The following is a 21,295-nucleotide window of genomic DNA, read 5'->3' as shown; positions in this document are numbered from 1 at the left end:
TGCTTCTTTAACTTAAAGCAGTAGTTCTCAACCTGTGGGTCCCCAGATGTCTTGGCCCTCAACTTCCAGAAATCCGAATAGCTGGTAAACTGGCTGGGATTTCCAGGAGTTGTAGGCCAAAACACCTGAGGACCCACAGGTTGAGAACCACTGACTTAGAAGGATCATTACCTTTGACTATGTAAACATGTTATTTTCAACCACAGTTCAACAGTTAATAATTGTCTCTGGTCATGTCAGCAGTTCAGTATTTTGGATGTTTTCCTTCATCGGCCTTTTGCAGTTTTCCAGGCTTCATTTCATAATGGCATCTTCAGCCTCTATATAGGCCTCATTCATACACCTTTCATACAATTTCATTCAAACCACTCATCATATTTATCACACTCCCACTTTCCAAAGTTTGTTAGAAAAGAGAAAAACAAGACGTTTCCTTAATCAAAAAAATGAAGCAAAAATTTCTGATCTTCTTTTAGTGGCTATGCTAGAGGAACAGAACAATAGAAGATCCAGGCCCAAGGCACATTACAGCTCATGCCTATCACAATAAGCTGGTAGAATACTCATTTTGTAGAAAAATTCCCTAACTTGTTTCTATACAAGTAAAATCCTGTGTGCTAGAGTGCCAGAAAGGCACAGATGCATGAGTTTCAAAATGTCACTGTTACAGCAGATGGCAACACATTACCACCTGCTGCAGGAAAGGAGACAGAACCTAAACCTCACCAACAACATATGGAGAGTTTACATTGGTAACAATTGCGGTATGTTTTTATTAAAATTTTAAATAGGCAATTTTTTCTAGAAGGCAGGGTTTTTAAAATTCCAAATATGCCATGTACCACATAACCTTTTAAAGCTTATGGTTCCATGAAATTTCTACTAGTTCCAATGCATTTTTTATTCCTAGAATGTTAGGACATTGCATTAAATATGAGTTGAAATTTTCAAAAGCAAATGAACACATTGCTACTCGCAAATAGGTATCTGGGGAAAATCAGCAATGCCTTCTATAGTAGGGAACTGCATATGTAGATGGGCATTCAGGGTATCTGACCACTTGATTTGAGGCAAGAATATTAAAAATATTGTTGTCCGATTCAGAACTAAATTGGAAAATGTGTTCTAAGTAATGGTGAGTTGACAACTGTTTGGAAATCTGCAAATAAAAAACAATTGAGATGTATGTGCCTTTTAGCAAGAAAAGATTTCCAGAAGAATTTGTCCTGCTATGAGTGATGATCATTATGTTTATTTCATGGCAGAGGAAAAGCTCCAGGGCACCGGAGTGTATTAAATAAAGTAAAAATGTTTGTTGCTATCTTTAAGCAAGATTTCCTCTGGTAATGCAACATTTCAGCCAAGAAAACTAGAAGGGATATGAGTCAATCATTCCCTTCTAGCAGAATATTGCCGGATTTTTCCACAAATCCCGTGAGAAGATGATGAGGTTGCAGAAGGAAGGTTATGTTAATACAAAATCACACTTCTTTCAGCTCTGCTGTTGGAAGCTTTCTGTAATAATGCCATTCTTCCATTATCCTATTTTACTAAGAACAACAGCTGTATAGCTTTTTGGGCTATATCCAGGTATCCAATAAGTTCGTTCTAAAATTTAGAGTAGGGGTCCTCAATCATTTTAAGTAGAGAGTCAGTTCATGGTCCCTCACACTGTTGGGGGGCTGGACTATAGCTTGAAAAAAACATGAATGAATTCCTACGAATTCTTCAAGCATGGCTGGTGGGAACGAGAGAGGGGGCCTTCTGGGTGGTTTCTCCTTCCCTCTGGAACTCTCTCCCAAAAGAAATTAGAACAGCTCCCATATTCCTCTTCTTTAAGAAAGAGCTAAAACTCCACCCTTGCTCACTTGCCTATGGAGAGGAGAATGAGTAACACCACTGACTTTTTAAGAGGACTGAAGCAGACAAAATTATTTGAGTGTAATTTACTGAAGGGCTATATTTTTAAAAATACAATCTAATTACTCAACTGTTTGCTCCATGATGCCTGACCGCCAGACTATCAGTCATTGTTTCTATTCTACTCTTATTTATTTGTATAAATGTACTATCTGTGCCCAGCCACACATTGTTGTGACGTAGTCATAGAATCATAGAATAGTAGAGTTGGAAGAGACCACATGGGCCATCTAGTCCAACCCCCTGCTAAGAAGCAGGAAATGGCATTCAAAGCACCCCCGACAGATGGCCATCCAGCCTCTGCTTAAAAGCCTCCAAGGAAGGAGCCTCCACCACGGCCCCGGGGAGAGAGTTCCACTGTCGAACAGCTCTCACAGTGAGGAAGTTCTTCCTGAAGTCTGGTGGTAGTCTGGTGGTTTGGAAAATAAAGTAATGAGGAAGTGGTGATATTTAGTATATGTTATATGCTTGTATATATGTACAAAATGCATAAGGTTGTGTGTGAATTACAACTCACATCAGGCCTGGTTAATCCCCACAAATTGCATCAGTATTTAAAGTCTGTTTTTGTTGTTTTTTCCTGTTTTGTGTGTGGTTTTGTAATATTTTGTGTTTGTCTATTGAATTCCTCATGTCAATGTAGCTGTGGCCAGCCACACGTTGCTGTGGCGTAGCCTGGTGGTATGGTAAATAAAGTAATGAAGAAGTGGTGTTATGTAATATATGTTCTTTTGTTATGCTTGTGGATAAACAATACTGTTTGTGCCTTTGTCAGTGTAGATGTAGAGATAGTGTGGTGTTCCTACTGTGGAATATGCAACTGTCCATGTGTGAATCAATCAGTGTCTAGATGTATGTCTCACAAAGTTATAATGATTGTCCTTGTGGTTTGTTGATTGTGTTCTTAGAAAGCAGACGAATAGGGAATGGAAGCCAAAGGAACGGAAATATCATATCTGTAGGAAACATTAATATTCTTGTGTTGGTTAGGTCGAATACCATTGAATAATCTTGCAGCTTCAAAGCCTGGCCATTGGGAATCGTTGTGTGGCGAAGTGGAATAGCAGTGCATAGCCTCGCTGCCTGGCCGCTTTCTACCTAGGGGTTTCCTTGCTTGGCCAGCTTGAATAGGACTGAATAGCCTTGCTACTTCAAAGTCTGTCTGGTTTCTGCCTAGGAGAATCATTTGTTGGCCTGGTCGATTAGCACTGAATAGTGTTGGAGGTTTGGGTATGGTCTGGCGCCATCTTGAAACATTATATTTAGAGAAGAGGAGGAGGAGGAAGGAGTGTGCTGCTGGGGAGAAGATCAGCGAGGGAAGGATTGCGGCAGTGGACAGTGTGGCACAATGTTGTAAGATCATATTTTGAGAGGAAGAGGAATGGACTGTGCAACTGGGGGGAAGTTCGGGGAGGGAAGGATTGTGTCACTGGATGGTCTGGCGCCATCTTGTAACATGGTGTTTTGAGAGGAGGAGGAAGGATTGCAAGGCTGGGGGAAAATCCACATGGGAAGGATTACGGCGGTAAGATCGCCCTGAGGGAGCAGTGTGAGGGCAGCCTACCTTGCTAGGTCAGTGTGGTGGCCGCAAGGTAAGGCAACTTCTGAGAGGATCAGTCTGTGATCATTGATGGTGTATTTCTCCATGCGCTGGAGGGGGGGCGAGGCGAGGAGGTAATATGCTGCGCATGCATGGTGTTGTTTTCGTATTATTATTTATTTTTGTGTCCTTTTATAATTTTTTATATTCTTTTCTTTGTGGTGGTCACACATTGGTTAGTGAGGAGTTTTGTGGTCAATTTTGGTGTGTTTTGCTCCAGGGTTTTGTCGTATCTTCAATCCTACAAACGGACAGAACATACATACATACACACACACACACACACACACACACACACACACATATATATAAAAGCGTAATGAAATTTTGGCCTAGGACAAAACAACAAAACTACACATCCCAGAAACATGAAACTTGGCAGCACAACCCCTCATCCATGCCTCTACGTTCATACAACAAAAAGAAAAGAAAAATAAAGTCCTAATTAGAGGGAGAGGAATAATTGCTTTCATCCAATTGCCGCCAGTTAGAAGGCTAAGCTCCGCCCTCTTGGTCTCCTATCAACCCACGCAGCCCAGGGGACAGGCAGAGTTAGGCTTCACTTAGGCCTCTTCCACACTACCTATAAAATACAGATTATCTGATTTCCCATACCACCATACTTTGCCACAGCAACGTGTGGCCTGGCACAGCTAGTATATATATATATATAATGTTGTAGTGGCATTGAATGTTTACCACTTTTTTAGTTTTATGTCTGGAAGCCACCCTGAGTCTCTCCAGGGAGATAGAGCGGGATAGAAATAAACTTTTATTGTTAATATTATATTACTATGCACACTGCATATATCTTACTTGCAGTACAAAAAAAAAACCATGAAAGTACAATACAATATTTAAAATAAAGAATAATGGTAACCAACATAAACTTACCAGTATTTCAATTGAAAGTGTGGGCCTGCTTTAGATTGTTGAGATAGTCAAGTCAATTAGGATTGTTGTTGTTGTGTGCCTTCAAATCGTTTCAGACTTAGTGTTGTAGTAGAGCCAGTAAGTAATGTTGCAAGCAGTAGTATGAGTACCAGAAGGGGGAAAAGGGCTACTCGCGAGCAGGTGTCAGATGAAGAACAGCAAAGGCAAAGGATCTGGGATATACTTATGGCACCTACTGATGAAGACACATTCAAAGGGTTTTCAAGTGGCGGGGAGTCAATGAGCGAGGAAGGAGATGTGGGTGGATGGGAATAGAGGCACAAAGAGGGTTACTCGAGAGCAGGAATCAGATGAAGAATGGGAGAGAAAGAAGATCCAGGATATACTTACTGCTCCCACAGATGATTAGTCATTTATGGGTTTGTCTGGGAATGATGGTATTGGAGTGATGAGGATGGGAAGAACACAATGGATTGGACTAAGATACAAGAGATAAGGGATATATGTGCAGAGCCAACCTCTAGTGACATGTTTGTGGGGTTTTCGGGACATGAGGATTGGCGAAAGGGAGATACATCAGAATCATGGGGAAGCCTAAGTCTTGACAAGAGATGGAGGAACTGGAGGGATGGAAACAGGGGTTCATGTGTGAAAACAAGGACAGCTGTAAGAGATGATGATGGGATGGAGGCCAGCTCATCATCAGATAAGGATGTGTAAGTTAAAAGTAGGCTCTGAAATGAGGAATCTTTGCAGAAGGCAAAGTGTCGGTTACGTATAGTGTGTATTTGTCACTGCCTGTTCTCGTGTTGGGTTTTGGGTTAGGGTTCTGCAGCCTAGAGTTCATGTTACCTAAGAATCTTCGACCTAGACTGACTTCTCATGAGTGTGGCTTTCTCCCTCCCTGGATTGTGGACTGACTTGACGACGACTTTGTTTGACAGACTTGGAAACGACGTATCCTTTGGCTTTTTTTCGGTGACAACTCTTGGACCACGGCTGGCTTTGGCAACTCCTTCTTGCAGTTAACTCTTTGGGGGCAGCACTGTCTGTGAGAACTCTTGTGTACAGCACTGCTTGTTTGCTGGTTACTTTGACTGCTTTTTAATCCGGTTTTTCCTTCTGTTTAATTCAGAATATTTTCCGTTTGCTTTTTGGAGCCCAGTTTGGGTAAATTCTTTGAGTTTTGGCCAGAGACACTGAAGTTAAGTGTCTCTGAGCTTTTATTTGTTTTTTGCAAAAAACCTTTTGTTGGATTAAATAGTGTGTGTGGCTCTTTAAGGCCTCTGTGTCTCGACACTTAGGGCAATCCTAAATCTAAAGTTTAGGGCGGGTGGTGGGTAAATGATCTCAGAGGGCATACCTCAATTTAGATATGACATAGGAACTCCAGTGCTATTAAGAAAGAGCCCTTCACCTAACAGGGCTTCAGCACAAGTTAGAAGGGTTTGAAAATATCTAGTTTTTTTAGGGCCAGAGTTTATTAGTACAACCCACACTTTAACCCACACAAGTATGCTGCCAGAGAACTGATAGATAGTGGGTTGAAACTACCTTTGTCTAACTAGAAACTGTGGCTGCACTAGGAAAATAAGACCCGAACTTTCATTGTCTTTGTTAAGGACACCATGGGGACACATTGCTAAAACCAGTGTGAATTAACTAATGTAATCATGTTAGAAAGTCATCTAAAAAGTTTCCATTTATTTTTAAGCTGGCTGAATGCTACCTTAAAACAGATTTTCTAACTCTGCAGCTGCTAACAGTGCCTCAAGGGTGTGTTGCATTCCAACATTATGAAACTTGCTTATTAAGAATATAAGCCTCCTTCTTATAAGCTCCTCTCCTTTACTTTCTCTCTCATTTTGTCTGTTCAGTACATTTCTCATATTTCTTGTGGAAGGGAATGGAAGAGTGTAATGGAGGCCAGAGTTGAAATAAACACCTTTGGCAGCATCCACTCCTGCTGCCAACTCAAGACTGGAAGGTAGGAACCAGTTTTTATCAACTTTCACCAGGGATGGGAACTTACTGGATCTTGTTCTTTGTATATGTTTGTTGATTTGCCTACATTCTTAGAGCATTTGTGAAAACTAGCCTCAAAATACAGAGTTCAGTTTCAATATTTCTTTTTTCCCACTTTAGGTTGAACATATTCAAAATGTTAACTCTGTCTTCTTTACTTTGACTTCAGTTTCAGTGTGAGGACAACTTAGCAATGGCATGCAAAGCCCTTCTGGTTTTAACTCTGAATCTCCTATTAATTGTTGTTGCTGCTGTTCCTATGTACCTTGATATCATTTCAATCTATGGCAATTCTCAGATGACTTTATCACAAGTTGTTTTGGAAGATTTGTTCAGAAAATGTTTGCTATGCCTTGACTAAGGTCACTTAGGACCGAGCTGTGGCGCAGCTGGTTAGTAACCAGCTGCACTAAATCAGTACTGACTGAGAGGTCATGAATTCGAAGCCAGCCTGGGTCAGGGTAAGCTCTTGACCATTAGTAGTTCAGCTTGCTGCTGACCTATGCAGCCGAAAGACAGTTGCATTTGTCAAGTAGGAATTTAGGTACCACTTATGCGGGGAGGCTAATTTAACTAATTTATGATGCATTAAAATCTCCAGTGGCATGTGGAAGAATGAGGAATGAGGAAGTATTCCATGAAGGACTCGGTGTCACAAGTGGATGGTGAAACGGTAGCTCCCCCTGTGGCTGGAATTGAGCATGCCCTCATGAAGCCAGAAGCTGGAACATTAAATTGCCTCTGTGTCTGTCTATTTGTGTTTGTCTATATATGTCATGTGTCTAATGGCATTGAATGTTTGTCATGTATATGTGCATTGTGATCCGCCCTGGGTCCCCTTTGGGGTGAGAAGGGCGGAATATAAATACTCTAAATAAATAAATAAATAAATAAATAAAATGGGATTCAAACCCTCGTCCCCAGAACCACAGTGTAAAGCTCAGACCACTGGACAATTGTTTGTATAGTGATCAACGAACTGGAAAGCCTAACAGAAGTGCAACTATGTTATGCATTCTGACAACAAAAACTAAGAAATAAAGTCTAGCAATTTGCAATGAACAGAGACTTTGGGTCGAACACACTTTGGTTCACAAATGTCATAATAAGCCTTTGGAGTTGTGTTAAACACAGAGATCAGAATCTGTCTTTGAGAATGAAATGCAGAACAAAAGTTTGATGGGTGGATTCCACTCTTACAGTTGAGTTAATGAAGGAAGCCTGAAAATAACACAACATCTCTAATATTCTGCTTTAGAAGATAGTTAAAATATACTTTATAACTGGGAGCATATCTCTTACGCTGTCTGTCTAGTTATGAAATAATACAGAACAAACACAGCAGTGAAGAAAAGATTTTAAAATGCTTTGTCTTAAAACAGTTTTTACATTTTTATATGTTATTGCTTTGTGGTTCTTTTCACAATAATGTTGTAGCTTCACCACATTAATCAAAATATTATTTTAAAATGTGTATTTTAAATGCATTTTACCTTTTATTTTATATTTATGTCAATCAGTATTGCTTCTGATAATGTATGTGTTTGATGAGTTGCATTTTGTTTCACTCTACTTTTAATGTAAAAAAGCTACCCCTAAATCTCATCCCAGGAAAAGAGCTCAGAATAACGCAACAGTTGAAGGTACTGAAAGCCACTGAAAGGTACAGCAGACCTAACAAGGACACACTCCCTGTCTAGTCCTCTGCAAAGGTCATCTGTCAAGAAAACTAAAGACAAGCAATCTGGGGACTGAAGCCAGACTGAAATCATTATAGGTAATCTGTCTCCTCCTAAAGATTCTCTGGAGTTGGTAAGCCACCACCTGCTTAAGTAGCTTTCTTAGAAACAAAATATTGGAGGTTGGCTGGAAATCATCCAGTCATGTGGGACTCAAGGTGTTCTTCTGTAGGCGTCAGAGCCCAATTAAAGAAGGAAAGAACTCTCTTTAATTGTTCCTTTCATGCCCCAACAAATCAAACTACAGCCTTTTTACGAAGGGCAATAGTCTAGAACCAATGTCTGAATGATTCAACAGAATTCATGTTAGTCGAACAACAGCATGCCTGACTTCTACAAGCAAACAGCCCGCAGTAAAATTCAAATTGGCTACTGAATAAAATATGAAGTCGAATATGTTTACTTCTATTTCCACATAATATTTGCTCAAAAGCCTCGCTTTTATTTCTAACAATGTTTCTAATATCAGGAGAAGGGAAGGGAGCTACATTGAAATGAATATGTTTCACAAGAGGGAAAGTCAGGCTGCATGAATTATTTAGATGGGCACGTGGCTTGACATATAAAATATGCATTTCGCTGAAAAATGAATGATTATAGGATATTTGTAAAGACTGATAATCAAATTACCCATAATAATAAACCTACCAGTGTTTGCTGCCTTGACTGTTTGCAGTTCCTCTGTTGGTAATTTCTGAAAGGCCTGAACACCATCTGTCTTCTGCAGTAAGTTGCTTTGTCGATGCTGCTGTTCTCTATCTTCAGCAGCAAATACAATTAGACCTAAAATAGTTACCAGATGTTCTATTTGCCAGGACATTAGTTTCAAAAGATGGGTTGTTACCCTCATGCCAATGTTCATACACTCTTGCATATCATCTTTTAAAAACAAATCAAACTGACAGTATATATTTTATTTTGGTTAGATCCAGAAAGGAAGATTATAGATTCAATGACGTTGGTTTATATAAATATTGGAGCCCCCGGTGGCACAGTGGGTTTAAGCCTTGTAACTTGAAGGTTGGGTTACTGACCTGAAGGCTGCCAGGTTCGAATACAACCCGGGGAGAGCGCGGATGAGCTCCCTCTATCAACTCCAGCTCCATGCGGGAACATGAGAGAAGCCTCCCACAAGGATGGTAAAAACATCAAAAACATCTGGGCGTCCCCTGGGCAATTCCCTCACACCAGAAGCGACTTGCAGTTTCTCAAGTCACTCCTGACACGACATATATATACATATATTGCCCTTGCATTGGAGGATTACTATTTGATAATATTGGTAAATAACTTTTTCTTTAAAGCCAACATTTCTTTCCAAGTCAATTTCAGGTCTAATGCCTAGTGGAGGTATATCACAAATGATTTATGGCTATAAATCTGTTGACTGATTGCATGTATATGGGCTTTACCCACCCACTCCAGACAATCAATTCAGTGTTACTTCTGCCAACTATGTTAATTATGATCAGTGATGACCTGGTTTTTCATCTCAGTAGTATTTTTTTTTACAAGACCCAATAATTCTAGAAAAGAGTTGATGGATACAAGAGTTAGTGCTCCCACATTTTGAAACTCCCTCCATAATGAGTCTAGGAAGGCTGCCCCTTTGCTCTGCCTTCACTAGCAAAAGAAAAGTTTCTCACTTTTCAGAAATTGATTGCAAGAATTTTTGATGGTGTGTTTTTGTTATCTTGAGGTCTTGTTTTTAATACATTTGAAATGAATTCTATATATTATTTTAACTACTATTTAAAATTATGCAGAAAGAGGGGAGAAAGGATTTTTGCTACAATTGTTTGAAAAATAATTTAGCATTGTATTTTTCTTTGGGGGGGGGGGTGTCTACCTATTTTTTTACAAATCACCTTGAGTCTCAGCCCTGAGAGATGAGTGAAAGAAATACATAAATAAATAAATGCTTGATAAGTACATTCAATTTTATTCAAAATAATTTATAATAATAATAATAATAATAATAATAATAATAATAATAATAATAATAATAATAATAACTTTATTTTTATACCCCACCTCTATCTCCCCAAAGGGGACTCAGGGCGGCTTACATGGGGCCAAGCTCGAATAAAAACAATAGCAATATAAAACACAACAATAGACAAGAGACATGCACAATTATAAAAATTTAAACATTAGCCAATAAAAACAAATGACAAGAACTAATAAAAACATGGATTAAAACAGAGAGCATTTATGTTAGCATAAAGGCAATCAGTGCTTTTCCTTATTTTTGCTAGAGACCCAGTATCCCATGTGGTTGTTTTCTGTGTTGTTTAAGAAATGGCTTATCTTTTGCTGTTACTAATGCTTTGACCAAAAAAGCAGAAAAAGTATTAACAGTGAGCATCCCTTTTTGCCTGTCCATAGCCCACCCTGTCTTGAAGATGAACTATTCCTTTGGTTTGTTCTCAAAAGCAGCCTGGCATAAAGGACAACTTTTATGGAAATAGTCCAAGGATAAACAATTAGTTGAAAAGGATTTCTTAAAGCCAAGAAATTGAAGTCTCACACCATCTTCACTTTAGAACTGATGTTATGAAGTCTGATTCCTCAGGAGGCATATTATCCAAGAAAAAGGCTTTAGAGAAATTGAGGCTAGAGTTCAGATAAATTCATCAGTGGTTAACTGATGGTGAAAACACTGGGTAATTGTCTCATACTGCAGTGCCAAATTGATTTTAAAAAATACCTTTAAATTCTCCACGTTTCCAGGGTGATATATTCAGAGAATAAGCAGCGGTGTCCCCTGGTTCTACAGTGAGCGTTGAGTCACCACCAACTATCAGAAGATCTGAAGACACCTAATATGACAAAAGAAGAAAAATACCAAAGGTTCTCCAATGCAACAAAGCTATGCATATAATGTAGAGAAGGTAGGTTAAAAATGAGTTCAAGCACAAATATTAATAAGTTTCTCATAATCTTCCCTACAGTGCTTAATTAACTAGAAAATAAAGAGAACACTTTCTCCTGTGCCCTTTGAAATATATCACAGTTAAATTTCAGTGCACTTAATCAGGATAAGCTACATTAATTCCTTAAAATACATCTCTTGACCAACATCCTGCCACTAAAAGGAAAGATAGGATGTACCAAGACATTTTAAAAAGATACTTCTTGGCCATGTTGGAATCTAACAAATTAATATTTTATATGGAAGAGAGACATTCTGCATGAGTGGTACTTAAGATTTCTTTTATAACAATGTAGTTGACCTTAGTATTCTTAGCAATTACTGGACAACCAAAGTGGGAAAAGTGTGATTCATAGATTGCGTGTACCCCCTTCTTCCTAAAGCCATTTTGTTCCATACATCTCCAAAAACTTAGTATTGGAATTTGATTAACATTTCTGTTTTTATATACTTCTTAACAATACAATTAACAGTGCTAGTGTTTGTTTGTTTTTCAGGAACAAAACTCTCTTGCCTCCAATTTAACTGTCATTTCTGAACAGCACAGTTTAGGCAATACTATAACCTTGTTTTCTGCGATTAGATACTGTTGTATTAATTCCACTAGATGAATTCTATAACAATATATAGGTTGCTATGTGCCTCCCAGTAGTTTCCATTTTATGGAGGCTTTAAGGTTTTTATTGCAAGTATTGTTTAGAGGAGGTTTGCCATTGCTTTAATCTGAGTCTAAAAGTCTGTGACTTGTGCAAGGTCACCTGGATTTCAATGGCCAAACATAAACTTGAACCCTCCTTTTCAAAGTCATAGGCCAATGCTCAAACCACTACCTTCATGCTGGCTCTAAACATATATTGGGCCAAAAATAGTAATAATTTAGCTAGAAAATAGAAATCACTAGCTTGCACCTTGAAATTGTCTTAATTTCTTCGTGAACTGGAAAAATGGAAATCCCTACATTGCTGACAAATTTGGTTTTGACATAAAATTTATAATCACATTAGAGCATACTCTTCATCTTGCACATATAAAGGTTTTACATTCCCATCTCTGAATGCATTTTTTAGGCAGTCAAGTTTATCTATTGTACCAAAACTAAAAAAATGTGGTACTGTAAGAACAGTGAAATTTTGACACAAATTTGGTGAGCCAGAACTCACATTATCAGGCATGTGAAGTGTTCCCCCATTGTGGTGCTGATAGTGGAAAGATGTGTTGATTTTAAACATTTTCTTTTACAGGATGAAGCCTCCTGAGATATTTGATTTAATATGCCTTTTCTTACTATTTATGTATGTTCTATACTGCTGCATGATATTTATGTCCCTACTTTGAAATATGAATAAAATGCTTTCTAAATATTCTATTGCATTTAAATCTGTCAATGATATCAGAATGGCTACCACTTAATCAAATCAGCGGTAGTACTAAGTCAGATATATAGAAGATTCATGTGATTCAGTTGATAGGTTAATGGCTGCAAATGATTTGGAAAAAATTATGTTAACAAAATGAGGGAACCAACTCCAGGAGAGTAGGAAACATCATTCTCATGCAATATTGTGGCATTTAATATCAGCTACAACCCCGCTGTTTAAGGAGCTCCACTGGCTGCCAATTATTTTCCAGTCCTAATTCAAGGTGCAGGTTCTTACCTATAAAGCCCTAAATGGTTTGGGAACCACTGACCTTCGTGACCTTGTTTCCTCCTATGTACCTGAACGATCTCTTCGGTCAACGGGAGGGGCTTTCTTTCGTTCCCACCCCCATCACAAGCTCGGCTGGTGGGGACAAGGGAGCGGGCCTTCTCGGTAGTGGCCTCCTGGATCTGGAACTCCCTCCCTAGGGAAATCAGGCAGGCACCTACCCTTGCATCTTTTAAAAAGAAATTTAAAACTTGGTTCTTTTGTTGAGCTTTTGAATAACTTAGTCCCCGTGATCTAAACTCAAAAAAATTAATATACTATTTTTCACACTGTTCCACTTTTCCCTATACTTAATTGGATGTTCTCCCTCACTCCAGCTGTTGAGAAATGCTTGCACTTTTTCCTTTTGCCCTGAAGCATTTTATAACTACATTATTGCACTTTAGTTTTAATGGCCCCTCCACGCTATCCCCCTCCTTCAACCTTGTGGTCCATTTTATTTTACTCATTTTATGCTTTAAATGAGTTTTTATGGTTATTGTATTGTTCCTGCACAATGTATTTTACTGTGTTTTTATTAATTGTAATATGCCTTTATCTGATGTATTTTGTTTTATTGCTTTCGGGCTTTTGCCCCGTGTTAGCCGCCCCGAGTCCCTGCAGGGAGATGGAGGCGAGATAGAAAAATAAAATTATTATTATTATTATTATTATATTATTAACCAAGTAATTAGACCCCTTTGGGTCTACAACAACAACAACAACAACAAACAGATTATTTGCATACATCCCCTCTAGTTCTTGCAGCCATTGACAGGAAAAAAAAAAACTAGAGCTTGCTCCTTCCAGCAGAAAGCAGTAAGGAAAGTAGCCAAAATCTCTCAGGCTCAGTGCCAAGAGCAGCTACTGACAACAGGGAACCTTCTCCTCATCACTGGTATCAGCTGTACACAGAGGCAGAGACAAATGTATTCCAAGAAATTTTAAAATACTTTCTGCATATTATTCTACAATGCTTTCCAAAACATTAAAATCTGAAATCCAATTAAACCATTATCAACATCTGAATTGGATAAATTGAACTTGGAGTTATATTTAGCAACTGCTTTTTACATTTAAAAGAAAAAGAACACGTTTAACATGACTGCTATTTCTAAACATTGAGCATATTAACTAGACATCCTCAAACTGCGGCCCTCCATCTGTTTGGGCCTCCAACTTACAGAAGCTCTAGCCCAGTGGTTCTCAACCTGTGGGGTCCCCAAGTGTTTTGGCCTACAACTCCCAGAAATCCCAGCTAGTTTACCAGCTGTTAGGATTTCTGGGAGTTGAAGGCCAAAACACTTGGGGACCCCACAGGTTGAGAACCACTGCCCTACCAACTTGTTCAATGGGCAGGAATTCTGGGAATTGGAGCCCCAAACAACTGGGGAACCACAGTTTGAGGATGCCTGATATAAACCATGCTAGATCAGGTGCAAAAGCAATGCAATTCCCACACAATGCCCATATCATGCAAAAACTGCATGCCTCAGTATGAAGCACACTAAATATTGAAGAACAATACAGTGGGTCCTCAGTATCCACAGGCTGGGATCCATGGATTCAACCAGCTAAGGACTAGCAATGAAGAAATTGTTTTTTTAAAAAAAAAAAATCTATGTTCGATTGGCTGCAGCCAGACCAAGAAGTGATCCCATGACACCAGTGGAGGCTATGACAGCGCAGTCCCAGCACAAGGCATGCATTCTTTGCCATCCAACCCCCTAAATAAAGAGCCAACTCAACAAGCCTTGGTTTAAAACTGGGCAACTTTATTAACTCTTTAATTTGTAACTTGAATTTAACTCTCAAGTGTCATACATGAATTTGGTGAGGCATAAAGCCCATATTGGTGGTCCTTCCCGACCTACCCCTGAACTGAATTTAGGGTGAAAGAACGGATCCCCAGCGTAACTAAACTTGGATGACCTAAAGAGGAATGTGGTGGAGAGTTCTGCCCCAAGAATGATTGAGGTCATAGTCTCCCATTCCTAGGCCATAATCGTTTCCCCTCATCAGGGCTTTCTGAACCCTAGGCGAGGTTTTCCGCTTCTGGCCTACACCAAAACTGAGGCGCCTTGTGGTGTACACCGAAGAATGCAATTTCCCTATCGATTCTGCTGACAACCCTATTTGAATGACCACACCTCCCAATCTGCCACTATAAACAGTATAAGATAGGCAAAAAAACTCTCCTAGAACATAAGAGGGGGGAAATTCCTACCCAGCCCTGCTAGGCGATCAACCTGTTATACTATTAGTGGCAGGTGAGTGGGTCGACGTCCAAGAAGTGAGTGATGAGGGGGCGGGCTGCTTCCTAGAAGCCTTGCCCCCTCCAGCAACTCTCCCTTCCAGTGGGAGGTGGCAAAGCCACTTCCTTCCCCCAGCTCTGTGGGGGGGGGGGGGGTATTCTCCATCTACTGCGGTGCTTCTCAGCTTGGCTACACTCAATTACAGGTACATACTTTAAATTTAAATAGGGACTTCAGCGTGCACATTTCTGGTATCTTCACGGAATCCTGGAACCAACCCTCCATGGATACAGAGGACCAACTATAAAAACCACCTTTTTCTACCAGAGAACTGTAAGAACTACTATAAGTGGAGACATAACACAGAAGCAATTTCATATAGATAATCTGATAGACAAGTCTCCCCCTCCCAAAATCAGACAGTTACTTTATGACTGACACAAAACTCTACAGAGAGTAAGTACGTACTTATGCCTACAACTGTTTGTGGCAATAAGGGCATACAATTTATGATCATGAATAGTCAGAGATTTTGTGAATAGCATTTTATCTTTTGATTACATAAATGAGCCATAAAAAATCAGGCTGGCTCAAATAAGATTAAGCAAATCTGGTAAGGAAATACTGGTGCAAGATCTGACAAGACAGCGAAAGTAAAAACACTAGAATACAAAGCAGAATGAAAAAGAATAGTAGCTGGGAGACATTTTTTTTCTTTTCTTTCAGTTGATATTCCACAGGTTCTGTTCTGGGCTTTTATTGTTTTCTCTCTATATATAATCTCTGGTTAATCATATTCATTCATAATGTTCTCAATATCCTCTTTATGCAGATTTTTTAAATCATTCCGAAGCTACTTGAGAACATACTGCAAGTCACTTCTGGTGAGAGAATTGGCCGTCTACAGAGATGTTGCCCAGGGGACACCCGGATGTATTAGCTGGGAAGCTTATCTCATGTCCCCGCAAGCTAGAGCTGACAGATGGGAGCTCACCCTGTCTTGCAAATTCAAACCAGCAACCTTCAGGTCAGCAACCCAATCTTCAGGTCAGCAGTTCAGTCAGCATAAGGGTTTAACCCACTGCACCACCGTAATGATACCCAGATTATAGCTAAATGTAGATGATACCCGTCTTTCATGCATCTCAGCATTAAGGTTTCTTTGTTTCCTCAAGCTTAATATGGCCAAGATAGAATTATTTATTTTTCCTATAAAACTTCCTTTACAACACTGAGCAGCCTTGCTTTTATTTTTGTGGCTTCCTTGTCTTTTTTCTTTACAATGAAGCTGAAGAAAAATCATATAACTTTTTTTGTTTATATTGTTGCCAAATGAGACCTTTTCATAAGCTTCCTCTGTGAAGCCTTTAGTTTCGACTTTGTTCATTTCCTGCCTTCATGACTGTAATCTTCTTTTTGCTTGTCTTCCATGATTTCTGGTTTCTATTCTACATTTTGCCTCTAAGTTCATTATTTTATGACCTGTCATTTTGAAAATGTTAGTCCACTTTTTATCACTTTATTGGTTGTCTGTTCCTTTTAAGATTCAGTACAGCTTCTTGTTTTAACTGGGGGCTCTGATTTACCTAAAACTCACTGTTCTACACTGGATATGGCTTTAGCTTACCTGATCTAACAGCCATACCTGCTGTGATCTGAGTCTATTGGATGAGGCTCTTGCCTATCTAATAAGCAGCACCTACTGATATAGAACTTCAAACTCAAACCTTATCCAGGATAAAAAGCTACCTATCTATTTAACTTATTTTCATGACATCGCCAAATTTTCCCCCACAAATGTCCACTAATACTATCTCATCACACAGTTTTGCTCTTAGAAACTTCAGAAAGGGGAGGGGGGAGACAAAAGAAGGTAAATTTTCCCACTGCCATTTACTTACAAATTGTTCTCAAGTCCTACTATTTGCTATGGGCTTTGGGAATGTTTCCCCTTTCTTCCCTCTTCCTATGATAACTATCATCCTGGCACTAGTTTGTTACTTTCTACTGTTCCCCCTTCCTATAAAAAAAAAAATCAGTGACTGAGATGCTGTGATAACAAACAAAGAACGAAAAGTTATTGCTTTCCTATAAATTTGCTGTGATCCTTTTTAGGTCTTTTTTTGCCAGTTTTCAGAGATTTGTCTGCAGTCAGTTATCTTGATCCTGAATCCCAGGTATCCCCTTAATCAACTGCTAATACCATTGACTTTCAATGGCGCTATTCCAGTTGAATTACCAATGGGTTTTATTCCATAGTATTGCTCTATGATCACTTTCCACATGGTGAGTGTTACTTGTACTCCAGTCCCTAGGCACTCTTCACATAAATTCCAACTGATGGTATTACATCATAAGGCAGTGATATTTTAGTAGTAGCAATATTACTACTACAACAACCACTACCACCACCATCACTATATTTATAGCCTGTTCTTCTGCAAATAGAGCATTCTGAATGGCCATAGGCAATTAAAACACAACACAATCACCAAGCAGCATATTAAAAATAATGCCAGTTAAGGAAACAGTAAAATTCCATGCAGAAATCAAAACAAAAGAAGATTTAAAATAGTGATTGAATATGTATGAGTAAAAACATAATCCGGAGTTATTTCATGCCAAACATATAAGGGATCTGGGGATAAATGTGCATGAAATATACTTGGGAGGACACATATCATCGACGTGCATGAAAACCTCTTGTCTCTGGCAGGTATCTCAAGGGATATGCTTATTCTCAGCAAAGTATATTTACTTCAAATCTAGGGCATTCATTAAGGTCCAAGGGCATGACTTTCAGATAAGATAAGTCCAGATACATGTGATAAAAGCTTAATGAAGTAATCACAGAGAGGAAAATATGAAAAACATAGAGAAATGTATTAAATCTAAAGAGTTTTAAACTTAAGAGCAGGGAGTTGGAAATTTAGAGACAACAGGGAGCCAGTTGCAGGGGTTGACTGGAAAATATGAGCATCTGGACATTCACTAATTATTATTTTTATTCCCAGAGAAGGCTTTTATATAAATATCCAAACAAAAATAGCAGGTATATTTCTGTCAGAAGAACAAGAGATTAGATTGTATAATATTTATATTCAATTCTACTGCTCTCGAGTGATATTAATCTAATTTTATAGCCACTACAATGCAGTTACGCTGCAGACATTAAATCCTGTATTAATTCAGACTTGATAACAAATTGCTCTGCGGTTACCATTCCAGACCTTCAGGCAGATTTGTATATTTTATTGGACAGAGGTATTATATGAATGAAATAACATTTGTTGTGGCCTCCCCATAGGGAATGGGGGAGTATTTGATTTTGCAGCCTCATTCTAGTGAAATGTCCTCCCGAGAAGATGCACCCAACAGTTTTATTACTGTATTACTAGTAAGTTGCTAGTGTATTGTCTCATAAATTCCAGTGTATTAAGCTCCACTAAGCCAAAGAAGTGATGATTGCTATAAGTTGCTCAATAAAGTTTAAATTCAATTGTACTTTCATATTCAGGATCCAACTGGTATGATAGCTAGCTTATGCTTTCTTGCATATACAGAAAATGTTAACTATGTACTTTAGCATAAAATTATATCAGAAGCTCCATGTTCTTATTAGAGATACATATTAGGAAATAAGACATCTTATTGTACTATATAACTAGCTTGACACATCAGATGGTTTTACAGGGTCAGGAATCTGGACAAGAATAACTTTTGTAAGCATCATTTTTTTCCCTTGAAAGCAAAACCTAGACACTATTATGAATTCATCTGGATTTTTTTTGTTAGAGGAAGAATTTACCAAAATTTACAAATGCCTTCAAAGATGAGACAAAGACAACACTTGAGTTTAAAAGACTGAATGGGGAAGAAAGCAAAAATGACTTCCATATTCATACAAACATAGGACTTTTAACTCTTAAAAGCCTGGATTTGAATCCCTGTGTATTTCACTTATATTTATGGTGCTGAATTATGCTTTCCAGCTCTTTTTATTAAAAGTATTTTATCTTTACAGGATCAGGTTCCTACAGTACAAGATGACTAAGAATAACTGAAACTCTGGAATTAAGTTGGTGATTGTCAGTGAGAATTTTAATTTAAAATTTTACCAAAATTAAGGCAATTGTTCATAAAAGGGATGCAAAGAACTTGAGGCTGAAAAACCTTGTGTAGGCAAAACCGGAACTGATTCCTAACATAAACTATTATTCACACCATATTAATTTTAAAAAGTGCTGAATAGTAATTTTTTTCCACAACAGTGGTTCCCAAACTAGGATTTGTGCTTCAAATCCCAGAAACTCCAGACAAAATGGCTAATGGATCTAAGGGTTATTGCCCAACCATCCAGTGAACACATTCCAAATATGATTCTATGAACTGTGAGTCACCATCTTTTAAAGCAATTCATTCTTGATTATTGAAAGGGAAGGTGTAAAGTTTTGGGGACTAAGAGCATATCTTGTTTTAATCTGTTTGCCCATGCCTGCTGTATAGGATAAAGATTGAAGAATACAACTATGAGTCCATTGTTCAGGAGGCAGCAACAAAGTACATCCCAAAGAAAAAGAGAACCAAGAAGGCAAGATGGGTGTCTGTTGAGACACTGGAAGTAGCCCAAGAAAGAAGGAAGGCGAAAGGAAACAGCGATAGGGGGAGATATGCCCAATTAAATGCACAATTCCAGAGGTTAGCCAGGAGAGACAAGGAACTATTTTTGAACAAGCAATGCATGGAAGTGGAAGAAGACAATAGGATAGGAAGGACAAGAGATCTCTTCCAGAAAATTAGAAACATCGGAGGCAAATTTCAAGCAAAAATGGGCATGATCAAAAACAAAGATGGCAGGGACCTAACAGAAGCTGAAGAAAGAATAGGTGGCAAGAATATACAGAAGATCTGTATAGGAACGATAATAATATAGAGGATAGATTTGATGGTGTGGTGAATGAATTAGAACCAGACATCCTGAGGAATGAGGTTGAAGCATTGCTAACAAGGCAGCAGGAGACGACGGGATCCCAGCTGAGCTGTTTAAAATCTTGGAAGGTGATGCTGTCAAGGTGATGCATGCCATAGGCCAGCAAATATGGAAAACACAAGATAGGCCATCAGATTGGAAAAAATCAATTTATATCCTGAGGAGCCTTATCACCAAGGTGAAAGAAGAAAGTGCAAAAGCTGGGTTGCAGTTAAACGTCAAGAAAACTAAGATCATGGCAACTACACCTATTGATAAGTGGCAAATAGAAGGAGAAAACGTGGAGGCAGTGACAGACTTTATATTTCTAGGCGCGAAGATCACTGCAGATGCAGACTATAGCCAGGAAATCAAAAGACGTTTACTTCTTGGGAGGAGAGCAATGGCCAACCTTGACAAAATAGTGAAGAGCAGAGACATCACACTGGCAACGAAGGTCCGCATAGTCAAAGCAATGGCATTCCCCATAGTAACCTATGGATGTGAGAGCTGGACCATAAGGAAGGCTGAGCAAAGGAAGATAGACGCTTTTGAACTCTGGTGCTGGAGGAAAATCCTGAGAGTGCCTTGGACCGCAAGAAGATTCAACCAGTCCATCCTCCAGGAAATAATGCCCAGCTGCTCACTGGAGGGAAGGATATTAGAGGCAAAGCTGAAGTACTTTGGCCACATCATGAGGAAACAGGAAAGCTTGGAAAAGATCACGATGCTGGGGAAAATGGAAGGAAAAAGGAAGAGAGGCCGACCAAGGGCAAGATGGATGGACGGTATCCTTGAAGTGACTGGCTTGACCTTGAAGGAACTGGGGGCGGTGACGGCTGACAGGGAGCTCTGGCGTGGACTGGTCCATGAGGTCATGAAGAGTCGGAGACGACTAAACAACTGAGCAGCAGCAGCTTGGATAAAGATTGCTCATCCCCATAACAATCCTGTATCTGTGACCATTCTTGTACCGGTTTGCACTTTTTACCTTTGTCAACTTGATATAGACACAGGGTCTATTCCCATCCCAATTTGCACTTCCAAGAATTTGCAGCACTTTATCAGTCACCTCGTGTTTACAATATTTATATGGTGCACCTTACCCAGTTTACTTTTACAACCTCTCCATTTTAATCCATGTTTTTATTAGTTCTTGTCATTTGTTTTTATTGGCTAATGTTTACATTTTTATAATTGTGCATGTCTTTTGTCTATTGTTGTGTTTTATATTTCTATTGTTTTTATTCAGGCTTGGTCCCATGTAAGCCGC

The 21,295-nt window shown here is 39.0% G+C and overlaps 1 protein-coding gene across 8 annotated transcripts in view; it reads right to left on the bottom strand.

Annotated features, from left to right (window-relative positions):
• The window catches only part of cfap47 (cilia and flagella associated protein 47), a 411,656-nt gene that overhangs the window by 163,815 nt on the left and 226,546 nt on the right, over positions 1-21,295 (bottom strand). For 7 of the 8 annotated variants that reach the window (XM_003218926.3, XM_062977173.1, XM_062977171.1 and 4 more), the window contains 2 exons: positions 10,889-11,000; positions 8,827-8,961 (listed from right to left, as the gene is read on the bottom strand). In XM_003218926.3, coding sequence (XP_003218974.3) covers positions 8,827-8,961; positions 10,889-11,000 — 247 coding nt within the window. The remainder of the gene's footprint in view (positions 1-8,826; positions 8,962-10,888; positions 11,001-21,295) is intronic. The other variant, XM_062977172.1, reaches the window with a different exon arrangement.

The sequence above is a fragment of the Anolis carolinensis genome, chromosome 3, assembly GCF_035594765.1.
Source record: "Anolis carolinensis isolate JA03-04 chromosome 3, rAnoCar3.1.pri, whole genome shotgun sequence".
Classification (NCBI taxonomy): domain Eukaryota; kingdom Metazoa; phylum Chordata; class Lepidosauria; order Squamata; family Dactyloidae; genus Anolis; species Anolis carolinensis.
This window is presented reverse-complemented; position numbering and strand designations above follow the sequence as displayed.